The 22693-nt window shown below is 34.4% G+C and overlaps 1 protein-coding gene and 1 long non-coding RNA gene across 2 annotated transcripts; one reads left to right on the top strand and one right to left on the bottom strand.

The window, feature by feature from the left end:
* Nucleotides 1–364: 364 nt before the first annotated feature.
* On the bottom strand, nt 365–18963 carry LOC128558548 (golgin-45-like). Its single transcript, XM_053548186.1, has 7 exons — nt 18895–18963; nt 10540–11325; nt 7814–7890; nt 7274–7396; nt 6905–7033; nt 5035–5260; nt 365–1195 (listed from the first exon to the last, which is right to left on the bottom strand). Exons 2-7 carry the CDS (start codon nt 11281–11283, stop codon nt 1025–1027), a joined length of 1470 nt encoding a protein of 489 aa, XP_053404161.1. The 5' UTR covers nt 11284–11325; nt 18895–18963; the 3' UTR covers nt 365–1024.
* LOC128558549 (uncharacterized) lies at nt 18941–22013 on the top strand. Its single transcript, XR_008371714.1, has 2 exons — nt 18941–19067; nt 21936–22013. It is a non-coding gene; the product is annotated as an uncharacterized LOC128558549 (long non-coding RNA).
* The last annotated feature ends 680 nt before the right edge of the window (nt 22014–22693 follow it).

Consider the following 22693-nt stretch of genomic DNA (forward strand, 5'->3'; position numbering starts at 1 on the left):
TTTGTCGGCTTTTACACGCCGATTGAAAATTTTCAAAATGGCGGCGGTAATACAACACCGCGACACATGCTTAAATTGGACGACCTGCTATTTTTAGATAAAGTTGCGACGGTCTAAATTATATTCGATTTGAATGTTTCTTCTAAAAATCTGAATTAGTTAAATATGTTTATGATTATACTGACAGAATCGTGAAATAAAACGGCGGATCTAACTAGGTAGGGTCAGGTTACCCGAAACATTTTTAGGCCTTATAACGAATATATTCGAATATGGCAAACCGAATATTCGAATATTGATTTCAGTATTCGTTCCCATCCCTATTTTTTATGTATAGTATTCATTAGGCAAATTTTGTTTATCAAATTTATACATATTCTAGAATAATGCTATCTTGGTTTGGCAACCAGGATAGAAAATCAGATTTTAAAAATATCTAAAGTAAAAATCTAACATGCTTTTAGCACTCAGTGAACACAAATAAGGGAAAATGATCATTTGTTAAACTTTAGACCAAATTCGTTACTTAATCTAAATATGATTATTCACCTTTCAGATTAAAATTTTCTATGGATACTAGAGTTCCGCTTAGGCTGAATCAATCAAACTGAGTCTGCTATTACTCTGGCCTGTTATGATAAAAGTGCAGGAGAATAGTTTGAAAGCTTGAATATACCTGTGTAACTGAGTATCAACTATTAACTTCTATGTAAATATATGAAACTGTTTCAGTGTTTTTATCTTTGGATGATATTTTTAAAAAATTTCACAAACCACAATGTGTAGGTTAGTCGCTTTAAGGCACATATCAATTTCATTTTCTAAGTTTAAAAAAATGCAATGACCTACTAGCTATCTATCTCAAAACCCTGTTATAAATCATGGCAACTGACTTAGCTTACGCACATAAAAAACTATAAAAGTATAAAAATATCATGCAAAGAGGAGATTTCATAAATGTAAGTCTATGTATACTGCCTGGCACTTCGATTTAAAGAAAGCTATTTTCATTTGACAAAAGCATTTACACAATGCTTATCTCCCCTTTGCATTTACAGCACACATTTAATGTGAGATTATCATAGTTGGTACAAGGATGAAACCTATCCACAGACACTGACCCTGGTGCAGCCATTATAGATTTGGCAGGAATCATACATCGGAAATCTTCTGGTCGCATCTCTCGTGTCAGCAGCTGAAAAATTAAGCACGAAAATTTTAACATACATATAATAATTCAAACATAATTTGCTATTCATTCTAGGTATACCAATTACCATATACAGACATAAACTTCGTAATGAGCAGTAAATTTTCTTGTACTTATTACATACATGTGGTAAGTTCAGAATCCCAAAACTGGAGGTTTGCCATTTTTCAGCTGGAGTTGGGGTCACAAAACTGGAGGTTTTTTATCGACATAAATTAAGCGCGCGGACACAAAACTTAGAGACAAAGTCCAACATTTTAGGCCACACAATAACGCATAAGTCTACACCAGAAGAAAAATCCTCATAACTCTTGATCTGAATTTTGACAGAGTTATGCCACTTTTTAACTAACATTTTTTGGTTAAAGTTTTATATAATGTCCAGTAGTATCTCTGTTACATTCAAAGCTATTGACTATTATGCCCCTTTCACTGGCAAAGCTTTAATTCAGAGTCAATCACTGAGAAAAGTCGAGCATGCTGTCTTACAGAAGCTTAGTCGAACTAATCCGACGTATACAGTTTGATTTATATTGTGACGGTCAAACTGTAATGCAGAAGTCAGAAATTAAAAAGCAGCCGCTAAGCGACAGTAAGCTTGTCTAACGGAAGCTCACTCTTGTTCTAACTTTAAACTTTCTTAACAGATTAAATTTGTAAAAACAAAGTCTCAATTTAGGTCTGAAATGGTGGTGAACATTCATTAACATTATTCTACTCGAGGACTTTAAATTGGTCTGAACACAACTCATAATTATGTAAATACCTTACCCCACCCACTTTCGTATAAAAATACTGATCACTAATGATTTTGACATGAAAAACAGAAAACAGAAATGCATCAACATGTATTTACCCGTATCAAAATAATGTAGATTGATGTTATCAAATAAATGAGTGTGTGTTTTCATCCAATTTTCAATGAAATAAGTCCGATTTTAGTAGCAAATTAATATGGTAAACACTGGACGAAAATGGTGTAATTGCATAAGGGAAAATAACATTCATGTTCTAAAAATGGTTGGTTTTTCCAACAATTATTTATGTGATTTTATTACCGAACAAAACTTTTCTTTGAATAATCAATAATTCATTTCAGCTGGGAATTATTTCTTATGATTTGGAGTTTTTGCTTCAGATTGGTAAAAAATGGAGCCTAATTGGCATTTAGAATGGGCCGACATTCGGCCCCGTAAGACAGGTGGAAAAGGCCCTGCTTGTCTAATCCCTTATCAAAACAAACAATTAATCATGTTATAAAAATTCACCTGTGAAAAACAACTCTTTCCTCCAGCTACATGGGTGTCAAACATGTATAATACACAACAGTCGGTGACACTTTGATTTACTGTGTAAACATGTTCAAAAAAAAAATTGACACTCCACGGTAATTATCAACCCAGTCATAATACTGATTTTTAATTTTGAAAAGCGGGAGAATTATGGTTTTGGTCGGGAGACGGGAGGCAAGGTGATAAAATCGGGATTTTGACCCTCCCGCGCGGGAGATCACATGTATGCTTATTTTAATTTTGATTATCAGTACCAAAAACAGTTTCCATATAAAGATGAACAAAATATGTAAAAAAACTGCGAGTTAAGGGACAATATCAATAATTTCAGCTGCAGCCTGAAATAGAAGATACACTGACAAAGTGGAAGTGTCCAACTAATATTTCAACTGTTTTATCATTTTATCCCGACAAGAAGTTGTTTTACATTGATGGCATATATATTTTCAGAATACTGACTATAAGCATAGGAAACCTTCTTTCTGCCCTTATAAAACAAGAGGACCATGATGGTCCTGAATCGCTCACCTGTTCCAACATGACCCAGTTTTGAGTATGACATCCTTTTTTCTATTATTTGACATAGTGACCAAGTAGTTTTTCAGCTTATGTGATCCAGTTTTGAACTTGACCTACATATCATCAAGATGAACATTCAGACCAACTTTCATACAGATCTAATGAAAAATATGACCTCTAGAGACGTCACAAGGTTTTTCTATTATTTGACCTACTGACCGAATTTTTGATGGCATGTGACCCAGTTTAGAACTTGATTTAGATATCATCAAGGTCAACATTCTGACCAATTTTCATGAAGATCTTGTGTAAAATATGGCCTTTAGAGAGGTCACAAGGTTTTTCTATTTTTATACCTACTGGCCTAGTTTTTGATCGAACGTGACCCAGTTTGGAACCTGACCTAGATGTCATCAAGGTGAACATTCAGACCAATTTTCATGAAGATCCACTGAAAAATATGGCCTCTAGAGAGGTCAAAAGATTTTTCTAATTTTAGATCTACTGACCTAGTTTTTGACCGCAGTTGACCCAGTTTCAAACTCGACCTAGATATCATCAAGATGAACTTTCAGACCAAGTTTCATACAGATCCAATGAAAAATATGGCCTCTAGAGAGGTCACAAGGTTTTTTTTATTATTTGACCTACTGACCTAGTTTTTGAAGGCACGTGACCCAGTTTCAAACTTGATCTAGATATCATCAAGGTGAACATTCAGAATAATTTTCATGAAGATCCATTCAAAAGTATGACCTCTAGAGAGGTCACCAGGTTTTTCTATTTTTTGATCTACTGACCTAGTTTTTGAACGCACATGACCCAGTTTCAAACTTGACCTATATATCATCAAGACCAACTTTCATACAGATCCCATGAAAAATATGGCCTCTAGAGATGTCACAAAGTTTTTTCATTATTTGTCCTACTGACCTACTTTTTGATGGCAAATAACCCCGTTTCGAACTTGACCTTGATTATAGATATCATCAAGGTGAACATTCTGACCAATTTTCATGAAGATCCATTGAAACATATGGCCTCTAGGGAGGTCACAAGCTTTTCTATTTTTAGACCTACTAACCTAGTTTTGGACCGCATGTGACCCAGTTTCAAACTTGACCTAGATATCATCAAGATAAACATTCTTACGAACTTTCAAAAAGATCCCATGAAAAATGTGACCTCTAGAGTGGTCACAAGCAAAAGTTTACGCATGCACGCACGGACGCTGCACGATCACAAAAGCTCACCTTGTCACTTTGTGACAGGTGAGCTAAAAATAACAGTAGTAAATATACAATTTCTTCTGAAAATCATACAGACATTGTGACAGTGACACATGAATCTACAATTACTACAACACATCAGATCTTATCAACCTAGTAATACTGCCACAGTTCCAGTTCAAACGGCTACATTTATGTTCATAAAGCAATTATGTTCTACACTAGCCTTCACAGAATGATTATTCTTGCATACAAGACTGAGATTTCTGGTGTTGTGCTCTAAATGAAGTAAAATGATCTACATCTTTGCTGCAGATTAGTACCATAATTACAATGATTTTATGTAAAACCGGATAAAAATCAAATACCTTGATAGTTCCTCTTTGTTCCTTACAGTGTATTTTCCAATTTAAAAAACATTATTTTATGGGGAAAAAACATATTTCACTGCAGATGATAAAACAAACATGACATATTACGCTGTGTTTGTCTTTGTAACATCATGACCCACTTCCTGTTTACGGACATAAAGTTCTGTTTTGTTAATATGCTAGTGTAAGAAAAAGTGCTGTAGGAAAGTCATTCGAGTTCATTTAACTATTATTTTATGAATATGGCATGCAAGGAAAAGGTACCAGTAAGCTGAGATAGAAATATCCGGATCTCAGGTAACTATTTATGTGATAACTGCAGAGCTTCGTTACCACCAAAACAGTTAACCTCGAGCTGGATATTTCCCATCTGCAACTACCACCAGTGAAAGAATCTTATATCTTTTACTCACCTCTTGTGCATGCGCTTCGGCCTGGGTCAGATAATCATGCCAGTCTATCTCCAGCTTATTATTCATGGCACTGGTCACATGACTTGGAAGGAGGCGGTATTTAATGGTCTCTACTAGATGCTGATTGGTCCTTACAAGGTCAATTGTATTTTTAGATGTCAGCAGCTTGGAACCTGTTGTCAAGCTACCCAGGGGGTCAAATGCCTCTTGTATCTGTGTAAGGCCCCTTAAAAAGAGGGATGTTACTTATATAGCATAAATTTATTACTCAAGAACTTCATTCAGAATCTTTGATTAAATCAAGATAATTTGTATAAATATTTAAAATACTATGACAAGAGCCAGTTTGGACATGGCAAACCCACCCCCTATCCCAACAAATACAAATATTTCTTGTAATGGTGACCTAGAAGAAACATTTCGAAATAATGATTATATGAATATCATTTAGAGAGGAAACTGTTATCAAGAACTATTGTTTCAAACATGTATGCTTTTGTAATAGTCTGTACATGATGTAATTCATTACGTGCTCTTCACCACACATGATATTTAAATTAGTTCTCAGTAAATTTACAAAATGTTAGTGGTTGAAAAAGTAAACAAGAGCAATGCATTTGGGTGCCATCCTTCGTCTGCAGGTGCTAGACAATTAAATTTTCTAAGTACAAAAAGGGCCAGAATTCTAACAAAATGCAAATCTGAGTTATGGTTATCAATGATGATAAAGTTTGCAAAGTTTCAAAGCTGTAGCTATTATAATTTTTGAGAAAAGGCGGAACTAATAAAGAATTTAACAAACGCCAACACCAACGATCAAGTGACGAAAATACCTTGCAATTTATTTTCAAAAATCAGACAAGCTAAAGAAACAGAGTTATGGTCCATGTGACTGCTCTTCCTTTCAATGGTCACTGCCATTATGTAAAAAAACCCATAAAATCCCTTTGCTTCAAACAAAAGTGTTTACAGGAAATCACAGAAAGATAATTAAGAAAGTTGGTAAAGAAGAGTAACGCTTCTTGTACCCCTCATTAGCCTGCTTCGTTGTGAGAAGTTTAAACAAACTCTTTACAATCATTACAATGGTCTTGGGAGTTACGCTCCAGACAACACTTTTATAAGTAAATTAAAGGGAGATAATTAAAAAAATAAGCAAGATAGAGTTATGTTTCTTGTACACTGCTCTTCCTCTTTATAGACTCTGTGTTTGAGAGAAGTGTTAACAAATTCCCGCAAATGGTTTTAGATTAATGTTCTGGTCAAAGAGTTACTTTTAAATCACTGGAAAGGAGACAATTCAGAGAGCTAGTAAAGCGGAGTTATCATTCTTGTACACTTGTACGAAGTTATGGTCCAGGTGTTACTGGCACATATATAGATAAACTGACAGAAAGTGACCTCTGCCAACTTCTAGTGCTTATTATAGATATATTAATAATATCTGTACATTTGTTTAATACGACTTTAGCACCATCTTTTAACAATATTTGAGTTATGCCACAAAGGTCTTTTAACCTAATAAAAGTTCCTGGTTTGGGTATCAGCTGTAAGTTATTGCAACTATGAAACATTTTGAACACTTAAATCAGAGATGAAATATAAACAACTTCATGCATAGAAATGTCATGTTTTTGTGTGATGGTTCCCAATGTGTAATGATGCATGTAAAACTGGTATAATTTAGTGAAACTGAGGTATAGGTGTGAAATAAAAAAAAAGTTTGTTTTTCTTGTAAGATCAAAATATCTTTCACTCATGAACCATTTTATTTTTGCCATTCATGAAGATATTTTTCATTTGGTGTTCATAGGTGAAAGACAATTAAATCCTTTTACACTGAAACAAACAAATATCCTCTATATCTTACCTGTAGGTATCGTAGAGATTGGCCCGAAGTTGATGTCGCTCATTGAGAAGTTTTTGTATTGCCATCTGACATTCCTGGAACTGCGTTGAGTAAAATGCTTTTGATGAGGCCAGCTCATCTGCCATTACCCTGCAAATAATCGAACTGTCTGATTGTTAAGTATAACCTGTGACTGAGGTTTAACCGTCAGAATCTTCGACAGAAATCATAATAAATTTTGTAACTGTACTGTCTCATTTTAAGTTGAGCAAAGCATTGTTATCTATAAAGTACATTTGTATATGTATCTCAATTATCAGTAAGAAATATACCATAGATTGAATACTGCCAGATAAAAGGTGACAAACATCAGAACTGATGAAAGTTTACCTGCAAGCTAGGTATTTACTTCTCCACATGTCCGCTTGTATGGAGATTTTGTCGAGATGTTCATAGTCATCTGACATCTTCTTAAAGTAATCCCCTATCTCCATTGACAACTGGGCTTTGTCTCTGAAATAGGTACTTTATAACTATTCCTCTACTTTCATTGAAAATCAAATATGTATGATTATTAATGTGTTTTATGTTAATTTTTCTTTCGTTTTTTAGCAGTGGTTTTAAAGTATTGCTACAATCAGCTGCAATGACATATCTTGTATGTGAAAAAAAACAGTAGTCTTTTTTCGTCATCATTCAATATCTGGACGTTAACTGGGGCCAGCATTGGGTTTTAAGATACCTTTAAAACATTCCTGAATACTACACTGGCAAATAATTATAATGCTTTGATAGTAAATAGATACTGAAATGTATGTACTCAACAAAAAAGATTCTCCTAACCTAAATTAATGAAATTTACATATGCAGGATGTTACTCATTTACTGCACGGTTAAACTTGCAGGACCTTAGACATGAAGATTGCTTACCTTGTCAATCTTTCTACTCTGTGCTGAAGATCATCACCTACTGAAGCTACCAGCAACTTCTTCAGCTCTTGATTCACCTGGAAATTATTTGTTTTATGAATAGTAACTTTAACAACTTGGAGAGTACATAACTTATCATTTACAGGGCACTTTTATGCTACTGCTGGTTTGCATATCAAGTTGGTGGTGGTGACGCTGATATCACCAACATCCGTCATTGTGATTATCATTATCATCATCATCACCAGTCTTTACTGAAGATTTTGTGCACTTTATTGTCATTATCATTATCATCATCAACATTATCATCATCATCATCATCATCAACAACAATACCATCATTATCAACATCAACATCATCATCACAATCACCACCACATTACGTACCATATGGTATTCTATACACTTCCAAAAGTTTTTTTCTGATGGCTTCCTCACATGAAAGAACTTATTAAAAACATAAAGTTACGCTTAAACTTCACTATGGTTTGTGCCATGGCAAGTGATATAAAATCAGCAGCAACATTCAACAAGAGGGCCAAAATGGCCCTAGGTCGCTCACCTGAGAAACACACCTTAACATAAAATAACAGTGTAAACATGTTTGACCTAGTGATTTCATGGAAATAAATATTCTGACCAATTATCATTAAAATTGGAGCTAAAATCTTGAGTATAAGTGAGTATTTTCTGTGATTTGTCCTAGTAAACTAGTATTTGACCCCAGATGACCCATATTTGAACCAAACGGACCAAATTTCATGAAGATCAATTGAAAAATACAGCCTCTATCGCATACACCAGTGTACGAAATTCAGATTTGAATCCACTAGGCTACCAGATAGGAAATTTTCCAAGCCTGACACCAATTTCACTAGCCCGAACTTTAACACCTTAAAATACTTAATTTTTGCATCTCATGTTTGAAGATATAAAAAAGACATACAGTACATGTTTTCGAAAAAATTTAACTCTAAATACTCCAGTCCAGATCAGCATTGTCAAGAGTCCGAAAGCATCGGACATGACAGTCCTAGCCAAACGAAATCTAAACTGTAACACCCGATTTTTTAGGATCCACACTCGCCAATTACTGCTACTTGGACTATTGACAATTTGCAAGATGTAATAACAAGTGCTGAATACACATTTACACACACGCTGAAAGCATAAATTAAGCTCCGTGTACTGCAGGTACTTGTGAGATTTTCGCGAGAAGTGTGAAAGCTAATCAAATTATCTGTTACACTAGAGGTGATTGTATTCAGCCAATTAGCACTGTGGTTACGTCTTTGACACTTTGAGTTTGATTGTCAACAAATGAGAGTGCAAAAAAACCAACAATAATTCAATAAGCGTTCCCAAGTCTGGACGATGCGTGATGCCTTCTTAGTGTAGTGTTTATTAATGGAGATCATATGAAATCACGATGCTATACTCGTTTAATTAGCATGATTTTTAAAAAAAAATTGGAAAATTCGGTAGCCTGGTCGGGCTTGTACCTGCGGAAAATCGGTAGCCTGAGCTGAAATTTGGTAGCCACAGGCTGTTGGACTACCGCGAATTTCGAACACTGATACACAAGGTTTTTGTTCGGTTTGACCTTGTGACCTACTTTTTGACCCAAGATGACCCATATTCAAATCTGACTAAGATTTCATCAATGTGATCATTCTGACTTAATTTCAGAAAGATCAATTGAAAAATATAGCCTCTATGGCATACACAAAGTTTTTCTTTGATTTGACCTAGTGACCTAATTTTTGATCCCAGATAACCTATATCTGAACTTGACCTATATCTCATCAATGCAATTATTCTGACCTAATTTCATGAAGATCAAATGAAAAATACAGCCTCTATCGCATGCACAAGGTTTTTCTTTGATTTGACCTAGTGACCAAATTTTTGACCCTAGATGACCCTTTTTCCAATTCGGCCTAGATTTCATCAAGGATATCATTCTGACCAAAATTCATGAAGATTAGATGAAATCACATATACAAGCTTTTTCTATGATCTGACCTAGGACCTACTTTTTGACCCTAAATGACCCATATTCAAACTCGACCTAGATTTCATCAAGGCAATCACTCTGAGTCTGACCAAATTTCATGAAGATTAATTGAAAAATACAGCCTTTATGGCATACACAAGGTTTTCCTTTGATCTGACCTAGTGACCTACTTTTTGATTCCAGATGACCCATATTCGAACTTGACCTAGATTTCATCAAGGCAATCATCCTGACCAAAATTCATGAAGATTAATTGAAAAATACAGCCTCTATCGCATACACAAGGTTTTTCTTTGATTTGACCTAGTGACCTAGTTTTTGACCCCTGATAACCCTTTTTCGAACTCAGCCTAGATTTTATCAAGGTAATCATTCTGACCAAAATTTATGAAGATTAATTGGAAAATACAGCCTCTATCGCATACACAAAGTTTTTCTTTGATTTGACCTAGTGACCTAGTTTTTGACCCCAGATGACCCCTTTTCGAACTCAGTCTAGATTTCATCAAGGTAATTATTCTGACCAAGTTTCATGAAGATCAGTTGAAAAATACAGCCTCTATCGCATACACAAGCTAAATGTTGACAGACAGACGACAGACGCCGGACATCAAGCGATCAGAAAAACTCACCTGAGCATTGCTCAGGTGAGCTAAAAATCTGTAAATAAGGCACTTTACAATTAAGAGATATTTTTCATTTTACATACCTGAAGCTGTACTTCTAACTGATTCTTTAGCAGCTGTTTCTCTTCTTCAAGCTGTTTCACTTTTTCAGAACATGTGCAGCTTTCATGACGCTGGGTATCAGTCGATGTCTGCTGCTTCCCACCTGAGTTACAGTCAATAAAATTTGCCCCCTGAGTTTGGCAACCAGTCTGTGAGGGACCTATAGTCTGTTCCAATATAGTCTGTTGTGGAGATAGAGCACCATTTTCTGAATTGTTCTGAACACTAATAAATGAATCACTGACTGAATGAGTCAATGTTTTTCCAGTAAGTTTATCAATTGGTCCAACTTTATTTACTGGTTTATCTTTCAAACCAGTTTCAGTATTTTCAGGTTTAGATACAGCTGGTGTTTCAGTCCTATCCAAAGATAAAATCTCTGGCCCTGGTAAGTTTTGTGGGAAAGATGCCACAAGTTTGCAGACTGGTTCTGTTAAATTAGTTTGTGAGGCAGAAACATCTGTGATAAGCTGCTTGAGTTTCTCATTATCTTTTTTGTTATCATCTGAAATTTCTGCAATATTTTCAGTGTTTTCTTTACTGTTTTCTGATTGAATAGCTGTTTTCTTTGTTTTTTCCTTATCTGACTTCTGGTTAAAGCTATATTTGGGAAGTGGGTTGCGCAATAGAACAGTTCCTTTGTTTTGATTGGCTGACAGCGCTGTTGGAGGAGGAGACTGGGCCGTCCTACGGCGAGGTTTGACAGTTATTGTACTTGAAGACATTGTTCCTTAAGTTGATGCTGTTCTATGTGTAGAAGTACTGACCTAAAATTGAGAAAAAGAATTCTCATAAGGATATATCTTTCATTACTTACTACCATCATACTGTACATTCAGTACTGTGAAATCGTTTAATATCATTGGCATAAAAAGACTTTGTTGGCATACTATTTAGTTGTTTACGCAAAAATGTTAATTTCATTGGATGCTTAAATTTCTAGATTTAAGAGAAAAAAGCTAATTAGAGATTTCATAGTTTGTAAAACACACCGCTGCAGTGACCGATGATACCGAAAAGCAAACAATAATATTTTAATTTGTGAACAAAAACTTATCCAATTCAAAATTTGCAAAACCTGCAGAATCAAAATGAAAGCAATCTACAATCACTTCTATAAAATTATATCTAAAATGACGTATTTTTATCTTCAATTGGAATCCAACAGTGAAATGCAGGCCCTAGCTGTCTGACTATAGCTTTTGTTATGACAATAATATAATAAAACACTTATTGAACAGCTTGCCAGTCAATAGTTAAAACAATTAACCTTCTGTCCTTTGGACCTCAAGCAAATAGTTTTGACTACATTCTGTAAGTCTAAACTACTTAACTGTCATATAAAAACCAATAGTAAGATAGGGTCTGTATTACTCTGTAATTAATCATACATCACCAAATCAAATATATACTATTTGTAAGTACTCAGTAGTAACAAAATTATACTTTCGTTGACGAAATTCAACATCATAGCAATGCCCTGAGATCAGCTCAATCTAGTACAACCTTTGGGTTGTGGCAGAAGTCCTGTTCATGTAATGTTCACTTTATGTAATAAATGTTCATGTTAAAAACAATCTTCCATTGGATTGTATTTTGCAAATTGACCAGTAACAAGTGTTATTTCAATACAAGTACATGTACTAAAGGAAATCTAATGTCAGTTTCAAATCTGGTCTCCAGTTTCATAAGTATACTGTTAATAAAACATAAGACAATGAATTTTTGAACACACCTTATACACTCCATTCAGCTATTTCCATAATAAATATTCTAACAAATACTCTATAAAAATGTTTTGAAAATAGACTGCACAGTGCTACAATAATATGATTAACTCTCTTGCAACTAAATGTACACAAAAAGTTTTGTAAGACAAGATAAATTATGTAACATCCCTAACTTGTGCATGTTACGATAATATATATGTTCAATATGCCCTGAAGGGATAATAAACTTGCAAAACATATGTATCTCAGTGATAATTAACCGCTGTCAGTATTGCTATTTGCTTTATGAATAAATTCATGTACTCTTAACATGCTTAACCCTACAAAAAACCAAAGTAATCCTACACTTTACTAGTAATATCTAGTAACTTATATTTTGAATTACTAGTTACTGTGAAACAAACCTTTATGTCTGCTAACTGTCTAAAAACACAGACACGTGGGGTTCAGACCTCCACACACCCCATTCTCCTCCGCCCCTGGTTAGGTTTAGCCAATATATTTTAGCATTTTGCCATGTATTGAGCATAGGTAAAACACATTTTGTAACATTTCAGCGGGTTTTTAAAAAATGTATTTTTACCATCAATGCTCTCAATATTACAAGATATGAAACATCGCACGAACAACGGGAACACTTGCTTGCGCTGGACCCTCGCTTTGTGTAGCGCATGTCATAAACCGGGTACCAAAATTGATACCCTTACGGCTATTTTAACCAGATCATCACTTTTTTATGTAAACAAACCTCGTGTAACACGTGCTGAAGCGATAATCCGGTATAATGTAGTCAAAACGGTATCAATTTTGGTACCCGGCAACGATATGCGCAGTTCAAAGCAGGGATCAATTCGCAAGGAAGTGTTCCATAGAATTTAGATTGATTGTTTTATATTATTTATTGATTTCTCGTCGGAATACAAATGACAGCTGTCGGGACCGGTGTCATTTGACAGAATGGTAACAGATCTGACGATTGATAACAGTGAATCATTGGTAGGAGTTCATTTAAAAGTTTAACTGGCTATTGTTTCCCTAGTGTTCCTGTGATGTTTCATATCTTGTAATATTGAGAGCATTGATGGTAAAATACTTTTCTTTAAAAAGCACGCTGAAATGTTACAAGTGCGTCTTATGATCGTCACCTATGCTCAATACATGGTAAAATGCTAAAAAATATTGGTTAAACTTAACCAGGGGCGGAGGAGAATGGTGTGTGTGGGGGTCCGAACCCCAAGTGTCTGTGTCTAAAAATGCTAAAGGTAATTCTTACTCCACCCTAAATATTTTTTGAAAGATGTTTCATACATTTTTCTATATTAATACCAAACACATATGATAAAACTGATGCAATCTATTTGAAAGGATCTTATTTATAACTAGTACATTTATAGCTAGTACTTGTACTTGTAAAATATTTAATTTACTTGTAAACTATCACAAAAGCAAGTACTGGGTGGCAACTGTACAAAACATCAGTGCAACAAAATTCCATGGTTTTCCTTAATCATTTTCTAAGAAACTATGTGATAAAAATGAAACTTCATCTCTTACTGTATGTATCAGAAAATGTAATCACATGGTAACATAAAACATGGGTTCCTATGGGCTCACAATCATGGGGAGTAGTAAACCAGTGGCAGGACAAAAATTTTGACAATTAATTGCTATATAAAATTTGATATCAAATTGGGAAACCAAACTACTTTCATACCTCTTTTTTATTGTTAATCTTTCAAAAAAAGCATATTAACGACAGCCTGTCAAAAGCAGCTAAAAAAGCAACAAAAGCCAACTCACCATAACTTAAATTTCTTCTTACATAAATACATGATAATTCAAATACATATTATAAAATAAACATTAGGGCTGTGTACTCAATGGGAAATATTGATACAATATCATTATATGTATAGTGAAATAGAAAACTAGTTCTAACTCTTAGCCTGCTGGTGACAATTATCCTGCCTTTGCAACAATTCAGTCAGTATCTTTTCAATAAGAACCTCTTTTTAACAGTTAATGGTACTCTCCAAACTGAAAGATGGACAAGTTCATTATAAAAATTTAGCCTAAGGGTTTAACTTAACTAAACACACATTATTGTTTGTGATACAATACAGCAGCTTGCAGGACGCTACACCATAACCGGGCCAAAAAATTGTTATTAATGAATTAATGTGAAAAATATTTACATCCTTGTAAAAGAAAAACAAATGTATCAAACCCTTTAATGAATTATATTTGATGTTCAGCTGAAATAAATAAACCAATTGAAGAAAACAAACTTTACAATATGAAAAGGCACATGCACCCATTTATGTTGTTCTTTTACTGGGACAGAACACTTCTTTTTATAATCAACTTAACCAACATGTCACTCAGTGTAAAGAATTGGTTTGTGAATCTCTTAATGGTCAAGGAACTTGTGTAAAACATAAATATCCTGATATTTCAGTCTAAAAAAGATGTCCTATAATATTATATTCATTTTTTTTTTTTTTGAAAAAAAAAAGGTTTGTCACAACATAAACATTTTGCGCCAGTTGATTCCACATGATGTATTTTGTGTTCCTCGGATATTTATGTTTTGAAAGAAAATGTAAACAATCTTGAAAGTGAATATTGGTACCTTTTAGATTAAAGTTTTCAAGTTTTATTGCTGAAACCTAAATATGTCTCTCAAATGTAGTCAACAAATGGAAGTAGTCAATTTACATCTTGGTTTTTTATCAACAGTTTATTTAATAATAAATTAATCAAAAAAGAAAAATGTAAACAATCTAGTGAACATTGGTATCTATCTAGTGAACATTGGTATCTATATGTTTGAACGATTTAGATCAAAACTATAGGTTTGGGGTTTGGAAATTTTGATATCTAGGGTCATCACGACAATTGGGGGGTCATTTTTTATTTTAGGGGGTTTACTTATAAAGTAAATTTGTTTTTAATTATTATAATCAACTAATTAGAATGGAGGAAAGAAAAATTTAAATGAAAATAAACGGGCCCCGAATGACCGGAGACTTTATATGCTAATGGTTAATGTTTTCAATACAATGTCATCCATATTTGTTCAAGCACAGCTTCAAACATGTTCAACAGTCAGGGATGTTAAGTGTTTCAAGTTATCGCAGTTTATAGCCCATTCGAGTTATTGCTTATACTTTCATAACTTGTTTCAGTTATCATAAAATATTACAAAGCCCTCCTGTGCCAATTCCTCATTTTGAATGAGACTAATGCAATTATTTCCTGAATCCTTGACCTTTTATCTTTCCAGCTATGCAGTAAAAATTTTTATGCAAGGCTGATAAAGTTTTACGCAAGGGTTTTAAAGCTATAAAACTCTTTACATCCCATTATGCTTATCAGGTCATGATCAGGCTAAAAGAGAATTTGATTAACCACAGTTTGCTATTAATTTCACTTTAAAGGTCACTTTGTGAAAACGCCAAAAAGACTTTTTTTTAATAACTTACCTGAGTTAACTATATTTTATAACTAATACAGGTTATAAAATGCTTGAAAAAGTAACTGAAATAGGTTATATAACTTAAAACAGTTACACCCCTGACTGTTCAACCTTGTGGTTACAAAAGACTACACAGTTCTTTCTTTGTGCACACAGCAGAAAACAGTATAACTTAGCCCATTTTGTTGAATGATTTACTTTATCAAGTCATCTTGAGGTGTATCAGATTCATAAAACTTTCCATGCAGTTTAGTAAGTGTATAATCTTAAGTACAGATCAGTTTAAAATGTATACAAACTGTGCAGTGTACCCGACAATTAAACTTTGGTCACAGTCCATGTTACTGATTCCTCTGTATAAACTATAAATTAATGCACAAACAAGTGCTTACCGGTACTTTATAACTAAATTGGGTACGAAAATCTGCATCACTAGAGTTCATTTGTGTCATCAATGACGCATCCAGAATTATTTTGGGCATCACTTGGGAATATGGTGTACTAAAACGCACAAAAATGTGCATCAAGCAACTTGACAGCGAAAGTAGAAAGTGGCTATTCTTAAGGCCCCATAGGAATAGCCTCGCAGGCTATTCTTACGGCTCTCCTGTAAGAATAGTGAAAAGTCCGAAGGTGTCTAGTCCTACAGCTCTCCCGTATGATTACTGAAAAGCCCGCAGGTGGTTATTCCTACGGCAGTTTTGTGTTTTCGTATTAAAATAACTTTTTTAAAATGAATAACCGTTTTAAATGACATATAATTTTAATAGCGGCAAAGTGATGTTCAAATCATTTTAGAAAAACAGTGTAAGTTAAGCCTTCATAATTAATCGGTCTTATTTCGAAATAATAATTAAAAACAATTAATAAATTGCTTGTTTTATAACATTTCCATTGACAGGGCCCTCGTTTGCCGATTTTTGGGGCCGAAATTCGGCCCCATTCCCCCCTCGAAATAGTATGTTTCTTTCCCCCCAAGTATAGAAAAATTCCCCCTCGAAAGAAAAAAAAATCAAGAAAAAAATCGATACCCGATAGTCTTAGGAGCCCGGGTCCGGGACATTTTCAAAAGACGCTCAAAGGACCATGATAATTGCCTGTGCGTCACTCGGGACCCGGAGACATTTTCCTTTGATAATCCTTCCTCTTATCAGTCATTTCCCAAAGTAAAACTATGTCCACGATAAACACGTGTATTCAAAGTAAACACTCGCGGTCATGCCCTCCTTCCTGCCTTTGATCTTCTGCTAAATTCCGCCCTTTATCCTGTGGACATGCCACGCTGATTTTTCTTATCTAGTCAAGTTACGTCACGGCGCATTTCACATTAGGTAATAAATAAATTGGTTTTAATTATTATATCAACTACCATTAGAACGGGATGGAAAAACCAATTTTTAAATAATAATAAGCCCGAGACCAGCTGATACGGCATGTGTAATGTCTGTCAAAATTTCCTATTGTCAGCAACTTAAATTAATCAGGTGTTAATGTTGTACCATTAACCCATCGAGTAAAATTGCTTATACTTTAAATGATTTGAGTTACAAAATATACAAATGCCTCCATTCACGATTCTCATTTGAACTGAGACATATGCAATTTTTCCAATCCTTAACTTGACTTTCAATGCAAAATTTTTATGAAGTAGCATCATATTGAGGAACTATCTTGGTTTACCTAGGACAAGTTAAACTCAAAAACTCATTTCATCACATTCCAGCAGTGTATCCAGTTCCGGATCAGTAAAGAATTTGATTGATACAGTTTTATAAGTTTTTAAGCACTTTTGTGAAAACCAAAAACTTTGATAATAAAACTTACCTGAGTTAACAATATTTTATAAACTATACATTTAAATATTGAGAAATACAAAAACTGAAATAGGTTATTAACTTAAACACATGATTTCACTTGTTGTTACATAAGCTACAGTTCTTTCTTGTACAAGAAAACAGTAGTAATTTGTACGATTTGTTGAGGGATTTACTTTATAATTTTGAGGGTATTCAATTCTAAAACGTTCGCTCTTTGGTTTAGTCAGTGTAAACCCCTTGTTACAGATCAGTTAAATGTATCAAATTGTTCAGTGTCCCGTACTTGTAAGTCCAGTTACTTCCCTTTATAAAAAAATTTGCAAATGTAGCAGTCTTATACTAAAGTAAAAATCGCATCACAGAGTTCATCTGGGTCATCAATGCGCAAAAATGATTTGCTCTTTGAAGATGCATGCTCTCAAAACACAAAAACTGTGTCACACGACACAAGTAAAAGGCTGTTCATAGGCCATGAATGCCATCCAGGCTATCTTACGGGAGCTCTCTCTGGAGCTGCTGAAACAAGGTGTTGAGCTACAGCTATCTCCCGTTAAATGACCCGCAGTGTATACCTCGATTGATGTCACTAATTGTTTAGTAATAAAATAACTTTTTTTCAAATAGATAACGTTTTAAATACTCATATTTAATCAAAGTGAGTTCAAATCTTTAATACTTAAGTTGACCTTAATTAATCGGTTTATGTTCAATAATATTAGAATGAACACCTCCTTGAAAACACAATTCTTGTTATAAAATTAGAAGCCTGATTGATCAAAAAATAATTATATATTGATATAATTTGTTTTTTAAGAAAGTTAAGGACATTAGAAAAACATCACTGTTTACTAAAGACATGTACGTTAAATGGCTTCTGCCCATCCGATCAGTGGACTTTTCACTGTTCTTATGGGAGAGCCATAAGAATAGCCTCCGAGGCTATTCCTACGGGACCGTAAGAATAGCCACTTCCGCGAATTTACCCAACATGTCTTTTGCAGTTACAAGTCAAACAATTCACAAAACTTCTATTTTAGTGTTTCCAGAAAACTTTTAATTACCAAAATCAACCCATCTACACTGATAAAGCGCTACTACAGTGTATAGGTCACAGAAATGTAACCTAGAATAACAAACGTGCGAGGTCTAGCTGTAAATTTGTCCGAACACTAGTCAACTTCTAAACAATTCAATACATGAATTCAGAGTGAAAAGATCAAATTAATCATGAATTAATCAATCTTCAAATAATAATTAACGATATGCTTATGAGAAAACGTAAATATTTTGAGAAATTATCGCCAAAATTACCATTTGATTAGCGAAAGTTTCCGGGGTGATCTCACTACACAAACGCTTGAAAAGGACACATCAAACGTTTGAGATACAAGGGGGGTAACTCCAACAAGTCAGTGGAAAAACTTAAGTTTAATGGTTAAACACGAATACTTTATGCCCCAGTTTAAATATCAAGTGTATTTTATGTAAGTTTGAATTGTTTTTATGCTGTGTCATTATTTATTTGACCAGTATGATCTTTAAATATTCTGATTCAACAGACCTGTGCTAAACAACACAGGCTCAGGAGTCTGAAATAATTTGGATCAATGGGCCAGTTTGTTTCACTTTTGCGGCATACGCTGTTTCGCGGCGTACGCTGTTTCGCCGCATGCAACCGGCTAGGAGTTCGTTTGGCTGCCCGGCACTGCCCGGGTCTATCCGGCGTACGCCGATGTGCGCTGGTCTTGCAAGATAGGCAAAGCGGCAAATCATATATTTTCGCGATATAAAATCGGGTAAACATTTGTAAATTTGAGTTAGTACCAGTAGATGTAGAAACATACTGCAAGAACTATTTGCTAACTTATTTGGAACATGCCACAAGAGAAAATCATAATAAATTTCCAATTTATTTTTTTTGTATTTGCAACTCACGTGGCCGTGGTGTACGCCGAAACGTTCGTTTATCAATAAATCGGCGAGATTTTATTTCTTGCGGCCCACGTGACCGGCGTGCCCCAGGTTGAGTGAAACCAATTGGCCCAATATCACTGCAGAAGTCTTCATTTTTTTAAGAAAATACCCCCTGTAATAAGCTGTATATGAAATAAAAAAAGAAGTATTTTCTTAAGATAGACTTCTGGAGTCTATCATGTCTATAGTCCAAATAATAGGACGTTTTGGGACAGCGTGATAAATTGATAATTAACTTGACTGCCGCTGACAACTATAAAATATCAGATCATAAAATAAGTCATCTCGATAAGCCAAATGAGTAAGGCTATATATATCTGAAGTCTTACTGATAGAATGTCAAGATTCATTTGTAGAGACATAATCTGATGATCATTTTACAATAGCATAAAACTGACCAATGTTCTTGTCACTTTTCGGGGGGTTTTAATACAATAGTAATTAAATATGACTTTGAGTTAAAAGAGAGATTTTCTCGCTCATGAGCTATGTAAACCCCTTTTTATATTTGCATGTTCTGTAGCAAAGCATAATGTAATTACAACACAAAAACTAATTTATTGCAAAGGAAATTAGGTGCATCAGTTTAAGTCACAGGCCCCATGTGGTTCTGGGACTATCTGTGTATGAAAAGAATTGGAACCACTGCCTTACCCTTGCATGAGCATAAGAGGCGACTAATAGCTAGAGTCTTAACTCCTGGTTTTGCTGTAACTCTGTGATTCCAGCAGGTATGCAAATTTTGATTCCATACCTCATGTTTTTATTTCGATGTAAATGAGATATGAAACCAAAATTTGTAGTCCTGCTTGGCGCCATAAAACCTATACTGTGTTGGTGCGCCGTAAAACCCAAATAAATAAATAAATTAATTAAGTCACAGATCATAAACAACACAGACATTCCTGCGCATAATCATGGAAATTGAATGACGTTGAGGGAAAAAAAGTCATTTACTAATTTTTTATAAATAGGTTTTATTCTAGAATAACATTTATAAGTCTGTTTATTTCATGTTATAACATCTGCAGAATCCCTCAGCATATTAGTCCTAAATATAAGACCTGACATAACTCATATCACTTTATAAGTTCATTTATTATAATAAATTGATATTTTACATTTTTTTATTTTCCATGTTATGTCGAAAATGGCTTTGATAGTAAATATGTAAAATATCAGAATATTAAATGTTGAACATGTTGAAAGTAAAATGACAACATTTCCATGTCTAATTATTTGGACTATCAGCATATATGTTCTGTTGGTTGCCCAAGCCAGGATTCTGCAGATGTTGTAACATGAAAAAATGTGTGCTATCCCTAGGCTAAATTTTACTTAGTAAGCATGGTAAGTCTGTAAATTATAAGATATAATAGACATATGGCACTGACTACACAGAATCTTCAAAGCTATGGGGGAGTGCTACTAACTAAAGAAGAGACACGTTTTACTTACAGTGTACTAACTTAACTAAGCCTGTATAAATATAAATAGATTTGTAATAGATAATATAATACTCATTCGATTGACTGGGATCACAGGTATAATATTATGTTGTTTGGTAATTAATGATGCTGTAGGGCATAAACACCTGAAATAGCTGGTCTTCATTATTCTGTATAAAATTGAGAAACTTTCAATGGCTACAGCACACATCAGTACTAGTTTAAATGTCTGTAACTTGGTAACATTTTCTCGAATGAGCCTTCTTATGTTCACCTTGATGTCATAAGTCTGTGAATGGGGAATGGTAACAGATTCCCGGGATAGTTTTTTCTTGTGGAACAGTCTGAAGTTGAGCCGTTAAATGTGGTGGCACATGAAGTGACCACAGCTGAATGTGAGCATTTGGGTGCTAACCACCAACCATGATTAGATAAAAACTGCTGTAGCTTCCATCTCTCAGACTCATATTTCAAACTAGATGAAGAGAATCTTGTCCCAGTTAATCTTGGACTTTAGCTGAGCCGTGCCATGAGAAAACCAACATAGTGGCTTTGGGACCAGCATGGATCCAGACCAGTCTGCGCATCCGCGCAGTCTGGTCAGGATCCATGCTGTTCGCTAACAGTTTCTCTAATTGCTATAGGCTTTGAAAGCGAACAGCATGGATCCTGACCAGACTGCGCGGATGCGCAGGCTGGTCTGGATCCAAGCTGGTCGTAAAGCCACTATGTTGGTTTTCTCATCGCGCGGCTCAGATGTGCTAGTGATGAGAACAATAAGACCTCCTTTTAAGGAGCTGCATGAACTTCCAAAAAACATTCTTTCACAATTTATTGTCGCTCACCTAATTATAAACAGTTAACATGACAAATTCTTAGAAATATATGAAATTCTGTCTGACAAGTAATTGTATATGTTCTTTTTTTCAGAGACTAAAATTGTACAGTTGATTTGTTGCTCCTTGATACAATGGCGTGAGCACAGAGGCAGGAACACTGAGAGAGGAGTTATTGTATGTTTCTTTTAAATAAAAGTTTGCATCTTGTGATATGTAAATAGAATTAAGAATATTTTCAACTAAATGTGGAAAGTGTTAGAAAATAAACAAATTAATGATAAAGGCACATGCAGTGCCATTAAAATTATTTACATATGTATCACTTAATAAATGTGTTAAAGGGAATGGACTCCAGAATTTTGCTAAAACTGATCTTTGTTTAAATTGTAAGTGTGGTCATATTATGAACATTAGAACATGAGTTTCTGTTTCTAAACTTGAAAAAATGCAAAATCAAGAAGAAAAACATGTCCAAGCCAGGAATCGAACCTGGGCTGCCTCAGCAATAAAAACTTCCCTTCATTCTTGACTAATACACCACAGAGGAATTCATACTTATCTCCAGAACCCCATTACAAAAGCTTTACAATTTTGATTGGAAAAATTATGATTACAACTAATTATTATGTGTTTCTATATCAGTAACTAAGCATCAAAGCCCCCTTAAAAATATTCCAGTATAAATGATTTTGTTACTAGTATGTTATACTTTAAATTAAATGTAAAGAGTTGAATAGGCTGAAAATAATTTTAAAAAACTGCAAACTCCATTTCAAAGTTTTAAAGTACCATTTGATCCCCCCAAAAAATCTTTGTAAAATACACACTGGAAACAAAAAGGGAATATTT

The sequence above is a fragment of the Mercenaria mercenaria genome, chromosome 7, assembly GCF_021730395.1.
Source record: "Mercenaria mercenaria strain notata chromosome 7, MADL_Memer_1, whole genome shotgun sequence".
In the NCBI taxonomy this organism is placed as follows: domain Eukaryota; kingdom Metazoa; phylum Mollusca; class Bivalvia; order Venerida; family Veneridae; genus Mercenaria; species Mercenaria mercenaria.